This window comes from Echinops telfairi, unplaced genomic scaffold (genome assembly GCF_000313985.2).
Source record: "Echinops telfairi isolate 266 unplaced genomic scaffold, ASM31398v2 ScPeMD7_3533;HRSCAF=4204_0, whole genome shotgun sequence".
Classification (NCBI taxonomy): domain Eukaryota; kingdom Metazoa; phylum Chordata; class Mammalia; order Afrosoricida; family Tenrecidae; genus Echinops; species Echinops telfairi.
In genome coordinates, this window is record NW_022107431.1 from 102,878,336 (window position 1) to 102,887,834 (window position 9,499).

General features: G+C 42.2%; 1 protein-coding gene across 1 annotated transcript in view; it reads right to left on the reverse strand.

The window, feature by feature from the left end:
• The window catches only part of RIMS1 (regulating synaptic membrane exocytosis 1), a 545,565-nt gene that overhangs the window by 245,579 nt on the left and 290,487 nt on the right, over nucleotides 1-9,499 (reverse strand). The window contains exon 6 of the mRNA XM_045294412.1: nucleotides 5,608-5,653. Within this exon, the coding sequence (XP_045150347.1) occupies nucleotides 5,608-5,653 (46 nt within the window). The remainder of the gene's footprint in view (nucleotides 1-5,607; nucleotides 5,654-9,499) is intronic.

A 9,499-nucleotide genomic window follows, 5' to 3' on the forward strand; every position in this document is an offset into this window, starting at 1 on the left:
TACAAACCAAGAGGAAAATTTTGGCAGCAACATATAGGCAAAGAAATAAACTCTAAAATCTATAGAAAGCATCAACACATTAAATTTTAAAAACTGGGCAGAAGAAATGAATAGCCAGTTCACCAAAGAAGACATTCCAGTGGCCAACAAATACAGGAAACAGTGCTTGAGATCATCAGCCATTAGTGAGATGCAAATGAAAACAACAGGAGGTGTCATTCCACTCTGCATTCATAGAAAAGTTCAAAGAATGAGTGAATAACAAAATCTGACCAGGGTGGGGAGGGCCTGGAGCCCTCAGCCTGCTACTATTGGTGGGACTGTAGGACAGTGCAACCACTTTGGAAAATGGTATGTTGCTCCCTTAAAACTGGAACTAAAGACAGCACGTGGTTCAGCAATCCCAGGACGAGAGAATTAAGAGGTGTGACAGGTGCAGATGTAAGTACATTCATGTTCATTGCAGCATTATTCATCATAGCAAAAAGAAGAAATCAACCTAAGTGCCCTTCGAGGACAAATAAATCCACAAACTACAGTATGCACACAATGGAATTCTATGTAACAGTAGAGAACAACAATGAATTTATGAAACACCTCATAACGTGGACGAACCTAGAGGATATTTCACCGAGTGAAATTAAAGCAAAATTCACTGCCATCCAGTCATTCCCTTCTCTCAGCCACCCGCTGTTGTTGTGACCCAGAGCACAACAGAGCACAGCAATGGTTCCTGTGTTACAGCCACTGTGTCAACTCATCTAAGGTGCAACCATCAGGTGGCAGGATAGAGCCAGGGGAAAAGACAATGATCTACAGCCGACCTTGGTGAGTAGTAACTGGGATCTTAAAAACTTGTTGGAGGCCATCTAAGGTGCAATCAACCATCAGATAGCAGGATAGGGCCAGGGGGTGTCCCTCTCCATGCCTGAAGGCCCCCTACAGGAGGTTGCTGCAGAGAATCAGGCAAGCCCACAGCCAGTCATAAAGACTACTGGGCATGTGCCAATTCAAGCCCAGGTGGACCGTACACCTGGACAGCCCAAACTAGGCCCAGATAGGCTTAATTCAGCAATGGGGTCAACCCAGACCTTTGACCCTGCCTTCCAGCCAGAAGCCTCACTTACCCTGACCTCGAGACCCCCAGCCCTTCTTCCCCTTCTTTGTCCCTCGCTCCTGTCCTGTACCATGCCATGGTCTCCCTGGCCTCAGGCTACCACGTGTGGCTATGCAGTCCCACAAGGCTGCCCACGGTATTCAGTGACTGCAAAACCTGAAACTTTTGTCCTTTACAAAACCCCTCTTGGATCAGAAACCAGGCTTTGGCGTGAATTTTCTCATTTGAAGGCAAGAACCGAGGTACTTCCCACCTGAGAAACCTAAGACGACTAAGGAGCCACTGTGGGTTAGACACTGGACTCCTACTACAAGTAGGTGGTTCAAACCCACCAGCCACTCTCTCCTTGGGAGAAATGAGGATGTGCTTTTTCCCACAAAAATTTAATTTCAGAAACCATCGCTATGAGCCACTATCAATCTGAAGACACTGATGGCAAAGGGTTTGGGAAGATGAAACTGGTCTCTCCCACTCTGGGGCAAGGATGAGTAAAGAAGATAAGAGATTCAAGGCAAAAAAAAAAAAAGATTCAAGGCAACACTTAGTTTAAAGAACTAATTGACCACACCAACACCAGCCTCCAGTATCTTTCTTTTTATATTGACATACAGTTTTCAAAACATTAAAAGAATAAATGTTTGACACATTCATAGACTTGCTTCTTTTTTTCTTTTTCTTTTTCAAGCACATTTGTACAATTATTGCCATCATCATTCTCAAAACATTTGCTTTCTTTCTACTTGAGCCCTTGGTATTAGCTCATCCCACCCCCCTAACCCCAACCCCTGTGAACCCTTGACAATTTATAAATTATTATTATTTTGTCATGTCTTATACTGTCCTACGTCTCTCTTCACCCAGTTTTCTGTTGTCCATCCCCCAGGGAGGGGGTTATATGTAGATCCTTGTGATAGGTTCCCCCTTTTTACCTCACCTTCCCTCTACCCTCCCAGTGTCGCCACTCTCACCACTGGTCCTGAGGGGTTTATCTGTCCTGGATTCCCTGTGTTTCCAGTTCTTATCTGTATCAGTGTCCATCCTCTGGTCTAGCTGGATTTATGGCACCCCATCAGACTCAACCAGAAAACACTCCTGAAGGTCAACAAACAGACCTTGAACTATTTACAGGATTTTCTTTTTTTGGTCATTGGTTTGTTGTTGTGGGGTTTTTTTCTTTTGTTGTTTTGCTTTGCGGTCTTGTTTTTGTGCACATTATTATCTCTGCAGGTCTATCTAGGTAAGATAGGCTGGATAAACAATCTGAAGGATAAAACAACCAGACCAATGGTTCTAGAGGAACATGGGAGAGAGTAAGGGGGTGGGGAAAGGAAGTGGTATTAAACGCAGGGACAAGGGAACAACAAGTGATCCAAATCGGTGGTAAGGAGGGTGTAAGAGGCCTGGTAGGGTTTGATCAAGGGCAATGTAACCGAGAGGAATTAGTGAAACCCAATTGAAGGCTGAGCATGATAGTGGGAAAAGAGGAAAGTAAAAGGAAATAGAGGAAAGAACTAGGAAGCAAAGGGCATTTATACAGGTCTAAATACAGGCATGTACATATGTAAATATATTTATATATGATGATGAGGAAGTAGACCTATGTGCATATATTTATAGGTTTAGTATTAAGGTAGCAGATGGTCATTGGGCCTCCACTTAAGTACTTCCTCAATGCAAGAACACTTTGTTCTATTAAAACTGGCATTCCATGATGCTCACCTTCCTGACGATTGTTGAAGACAAATGGGTACATAACCAAATGTGGTGAAGAAAGCTGATGGTGCCCAGCTATCAAAAGATATAGCATCTGGGGTCTTAAAGGCTTGAAGGTAAGCAAGCGGCCATCTAGCTGGGAAGCAACAAAGCCCACATGGAAGAAGCACACCAGCCTGTGTGATCAATAGGTGTCAAAGGGATCAGGTATCAGGCATCAAAGAACAAAAAAATTATATCATTGTGAATGAGGGGAAGTGCAGAGTGGGGACCCAAAGCCCATCTGTAGGCAACTTGACATCCCTTTACAGAAGGGTCTCGGGGAGGAGTTGAAGCCAGTCACGGTGCAGTGTAGCAACAAAGAAACATACAACTTTCCTTTAAGTTTTAAATGCTTCCTCACTCCACTATCATGATCCCAATTCTACCTTAAATGCTTCCTCCCCTCCACAATCTTGTATTCCATACTCTTGAACACCCAAGACCAACCGGCAGATTCATAGTACAAAGAAGAACTCCTCTTTAGAATTCCCAAGGCTGTAAATGTTTCTGGGAGCTGACAGACTATAACTCAGAATGGCTGGTGGGTTTGGACAGATGTTTTTGTTAGTAGCACAATGCTTAACTGAGTTCCGCACCAGAGCTTCTTTGAGATATGATGTAGTCAAAAGCAACTGAATCACTGAGTATGCATGATTGTAGTCATGTACCCTCCTTTCCTGGGGTACTTGCCACCTTTGGTGTTGGTGGCCCCCACTCTTTGAGCGCACTCTCAGTCTGTGTGTAAAGTTTCACCAATAATGATACGTCAATTGCTAGGGAATTCCTAGGGGTATCTTTCAGGGATCAAAAACAAAAGGCAAATAGAATTCATTGTTCCAGAGCCAAGATTTTCTGTACTAGTTTTTCTCTTCAAATTTTACTTGCTAATTTTATTTTTTCATGTATTTTACCTCCCTCAGACACACACATATGCACACACAGAAAACACTTGCTCTTTTAATCACTTTAAGTATACAATTCAATGATACTAATTATATTCCACCACTGTGCAGCTATTTCCAAGTTCTCCCTAAACAGAAACACAGTCACAGTACTTCTTAAATAAAAACTCACTTCCCTACCTCTCCCCACCCCTGATAATCACTCATAAAATTTGATCAATTCTAGATCCCTCATAAGTGGTATGATATGAGAACTTTAATTTGAAAGCATTTGGCTGCAATCTACAGTATAGAAAGCGAGAACCAATTCTGTAAGCTTTTTAACGTGCAATTATGTAGGTATCTCTTGGAGTCAAGTTCCCTTTCTATATCCCCACTTGCAAGCATGGGGCCTGCGGCCACTCTTAATCTCGTGATGACTTTGTCTTCTACAGCACAGAATGAAGCCACCCATGACTGTGATTCAGCGGATTCCATCAGCTCCCGAATCCCAGTGGCATAATGGGTTACACAATCTGCAGCTAAGTGCAAGGTCAGCCAACCCATGGGAAAAAGAGGTGGCTTTCTACTCCTGTAAAGTTAGTCTCTTAAACAATTTCTACTTTGTCCTAGAGTTGCTGTGAGTCTGAATTGCCTCAATGGGAGGGAGAGAGCAGTTCTCTTGTTAATTCTTTGGGATGCTCTATATATAACCTCACACCATCTGTGAATACAATTTTACTTCTTCCTTTCAAATTTGGATATCTTTTATTATTATGACTTTAACTTATTCCTCTAACTAGACTTCCAGTACATGTAGAACAGCAGTGGTGAAAATAGGGTTTGTGTTGGTCCTGATCTTATAGGAAATTCAGTCTTTCTCCATTGAGTACATTAGCTCTTAATTTTTCGTAAATGCTGTGTATCATGTTAAGAAATTTCCCATTTATTTCTAGTTTATTGGGTTTTCAAATAGATAAATTATTTAAAAAGCTATGGATTGTGTCAAATAATTTTTCAATATCAATTGAAATGATTGTGATTCTTTTTCTTTGTTCTATTAATGTGGTATGTTATATTGATTGATTCTCTTATACTGAAACATCCTTTATTTTGAGATAAATCACACATGGTGATGGTAAAGAATCTTTTGAATAGGGTGCTACATTTGATTTGCTAGTATTTTGTTGAGGATTTTTGTATTTATGTTCACAATGGATCCTGCTCTGTAATATTTTGTTCCTTGTGTCTCTATCTGGCTTTGGTATCAGGGTAATGCTGAACTAATAGAATGAGTAAGAAATGTTTCCTCTTTTCTATTTTTTGGTAGGACTGACATAAATTCTTTGAATGTTTCATATAATTCCACAGGAAGCCATCTGGTCCCAGGCTGTCCTTTGTTGGGAAGTTTTTGATTACTCATTCAGTTTCCTCAGTTGTTAATGATTTACTGAGACTTTTAAACATTCTATTGAGTCAATTTAGGTACTTTATGGCATTACGGGAATCTGTATATTTCATCTGAAACAGTCCTTGCAGTGTGCTGGGCTAAGTTGTACCGTTCATGGTAAGGCCAATAGTTCTGTTAGGTAGCTAGAAAAAGAGATAGGGTTGTTGCTCTTCATGCCTGGAGCCCCCACCCCCACCCCAAGGAGGTTGGAAGAAAACCAGGCAAAGCTCAGCCAGCCATAAAGGCTAAGGGGCACGCGCCATTTGAAGCCCAAGCCAGGTGGGTGGCACACCTGGGTGGGCCCAAACTAGGCCAGCTGGGCTTAATTCAGCCAGTGGGGTCAACCAATACCTTCGACCACACCTCCCAGCCCAAGGCGGGAAATACCAGGCCCTTGAGCCCACCAGGCCCTCTGTTTCTTCCCTGTCTTCCGCTTGGCTGTGCCTCGGTCTCTTGGCCTCAGGTTTCCACGTGCGTGTATGCAGTCCCAAGAGGTCGCCTGTCCCATGTTCAGTGACTAAAACCTGAAACTTCTTCCATCCTTTATAACAAGAACTCACTTGGATCACAAACTAGACTTCGGCGTGAATTCTTTCTCACGTGAAGACAAGAACCGAGTTATTTCCCATCTGAGAAACCTAACAGTTCAAGACCACCAGCTGCTCCGCAGGAGAAAAAGTAGATTTTCTGCTCCTGAAAAGATGTACAGACTGAAAAATCCACAGGGGAAGTTTTACTCTGTCCTAGAGGGTCACCGTCACAAGGAGTTTGGGTACATTTCATCTAGGTTATCTAATTTGTTGGTGTACAATGGCTCATCATATTCTTTTATAATCCTTTTTCGTTTTTTCTAGGATCAGGAGTAATGTTCCCACTTTCATTTCTGATTTTACTTATTTGTATTCTTTTTTCGTCAATCTAGTTAAGTGTTGTTGACTAATTTTTTATCAGCTAATCAAGTTCTGGTTTATTTTATTCTCTCTCCACTCTCTCTTTTCTTTCTGTGTTTCCTTATTTAAACACAGGTACAGGTGGCTGTTAAGTATAAAGGTTGTGCTGTCGCCCAAATGCCATGTTTACCAGATGATTGAATAAGACATAGCAAATCATATGAACACTTTTCAGATAAATTTCCCTTTAGGATAATTTTAAATTGTATTTCAATGGGTAATGTTTTATTGCTATCAACAGACTATACACTCCATGAAGGTGGGACACATTTTTTGTCTTAAAAGGAAACCAGAACCCAAACCTCAGTACATGTTTGCTGCTGCTGCTGAGCGAGCTTTGATGCTGGGGAGCTCCGCATGTGCAACAGACCCTAACGGGCCGGCTCCTGCCCCACGCTCCTGGTCTCTGATCGGCCTGAGTCACTGTGATGGCGATGGTTTCAGCCCATCTCACTGTTACTGCCCTCTAACTTCACCAGTATCATGCTCTTTCCTAGGAATTGGTCATTCCTGATGACATGTCCAAAGTAAGGAAAACCGTTTCATCACCCTCGATTCTAAGGAACATTAAGGTCTTATTGCTTCTAAAGCATATTTGTTTATAATTCTGGCAGTCTATGGCCTGTTCAGTATTACGCACTCACACATTTTGTACGTTGCACCTGCGTCATTTATTCTGGAGTAGCCTTGGTGGGTACATGTTGGGCTGGAGGTGCAAGGTCATCAGTTTAAAGCGACTAGCCACTCTGAGGGAGGAAGATGTCAACAGTCTCAGAATCTCACAGGGCACTTCTACCCTGAACACTAGGAGTCATGTGACATTGACTTCATGACATTGAATTTGGCTTAGTTTTGGTTTTATTAATTCAGGGAAAAATAAATGTGGCCACAAAAAAATTTTAAGACATGAAACGCTATCAAGAATGTCTGTTCAACGACTGACTTTATAAACCAAATCAAACCAAACTCACTGCCATATGGTCAATGCTGACTCATAGTGACCTCCTGGTGGGTTTCTAAGGCTATAATTGTTTATGGGAGATAAAGCCCAGTCTGTCTTTCTCAGAGCTGCTGTTGCTTTAGAACTGCCGAACATGCATCAGATCGCAGCCCAAAGCGTTAACCAATACCACCAGGTCTCCTTGACTTTATAAAAGTCCATAGAAAATAAACAATTTTACATATAAGTCATCTGAAGGTTAGCAGAGTCAAGGTCATACATTCCAAAGGCAACTATTTCCAGAGGAGTTACAGTAATAATAATGACAGAATTAGCTCTCCTGATGGTTCCTGCACATAGCTACTGCTATCAAATCCATTTCAACTGGTCGTGAGTCTATAGATACGATGGGGTATCCGAGGCTGTAAATCTCTTACCGAGCAGGTGGTCTCACTTCTCCTGAGGACCGGATGGATGGACCTGAATCCCAACCTTGCAATTAGCACTCCAACACAGTGCCACTGGGGCTCCTTGTTATTCTATCTAGTATGACATGATTGGGGTATATACATGCATTAATATGCAGCCATGTACCACTTAGCATCCACAGTACATTTTGTGAAATAGAAATGGTGATTTGGAAGCTGTGTGAGCACCATATAATAGTCAGGTCCTGCTTTTCTTCAATCCACTTCTTTGCCTCCTGCTGCTGTTCTCACTAGCACAGGTTTTGCTAAGTTTGGAAACCGTAACACATTTCACACTCATATTTCCTACAGAAAATCAAACAGAGAGATAATGCTGAACACGCGAGATGCTCCATACTGAAGACAGGATGCCACTGCCTAGCAGCTGAAGACCCTTAGGACAGTACAGTAGAGACATATATAAGCCAGTGACATTGGACTTTAGTGTGGGTATCAAGGCATGTATTATTGGTTACACACACACACACACACACACAGTATCATTATATGCCTGGCAACAAAATCGCTTTGTGTACAAGACACATGAAACACGTGTGTGCAGGAAGTTGTTGCATTCATTAGGTTACATTTTCCTACTGGGGTTCCAAACTCTAGAATATCCTCCTGGGCTCACAGAGGTAGATGTGGTTAAGATGATGCCCTAGTGGACATTATGTGGAGCACAACTTATGTACAGAAAGAATGGGAAAGAAAAGAGCATGAAGATATGCAAGCAGTTTGGAGACAGAAGATATGAACCCAAGGTGACTTTTTATGTAACTTAGCAATTACCAAACAAGTTACAAAATGTAAACAACTCTTCCCAGATATTTTTGGAATAAACATACAAAAGCCCCCCTAACACCCCCCTCCCCCGCCAAGAACACACATACATACTCATTACCAGCATTAATCACAATTAGGCCAGTGGTCAATTTACATTGAATGAATATTAGCAAAATGAAGAGAATCTTTTAAAAATCTTTAATGTTAGTACCAAATTGAAATACTTTCTACCCTACCATTAATAACACTTTCAATGATGAAAGCTCTTGAAAGACAAGTTTTTTAATGTACTTAATTTTAATTCAGTTACAGAGCTTGATGACACGTGGTGCTTGGCTACCACACAGTAGAGCAGGTAAGCGACAAGAACGAAAGAAAAAATGGCCTATCATGCAACTTATTCAATCACCTAAAAATGTCCCCCAAACTACACATGTAATAAGTAAAAGAACTTCAGGTCTCTGCTACTTCTCCAATTTTTTTTTTCCTTTGCAAAGGAAGTTGGGAGTTGACCTTGAGGTCATCCACCTGAGGTCATCGTAGTACTGCAGCCTGATTCACAGGGTTGTCTTGAATGCAGTCTTACAGGGGTTCCCTCAGGAGCGCACCAAAGGGAGGGCAACAGGTGTGCTTTTTCCTGCTTTAATCTTAAGGAAAGGCGATGCCAGTTTGCTCCTTAGCAGAGGCCCGAGACGGGCAGGCCCAAGTAAGTGGTCAGCAACCCATTGGTCCTGTCCACATTTATCTAGATGATACAATGTCTGTTAATTACAGACTGTGAAAAACATTTATGTGAATAACACTACCTCTTTAACTGTAATATTGCACCCAACCCACGCCCATTGAGTCCATTCTGACTCATAGCAACCCTGTCCCACTAAAAGCTAAAGTTGGGGGTGAGGGTGGGGGTACATTTCTCTTTACCTGGCACAGCTTTTTTTGCACCCTCCTCCAGACCTATTTGTCTATCCTGAACATTACCCTAAAACATACACGCACATACACACGCAAACCGCCTTTTGAATTTCACGAGGTGACAGAAACCACCATCATGTTGGGACTCTTGCAGCCCCCATTTGAACTTGGGTTTGTTTCCACCTGCGAGGTCATCTGTGCTCCCAGGCATGGTCTGGGTATGGGGTAGGGGTCTGGG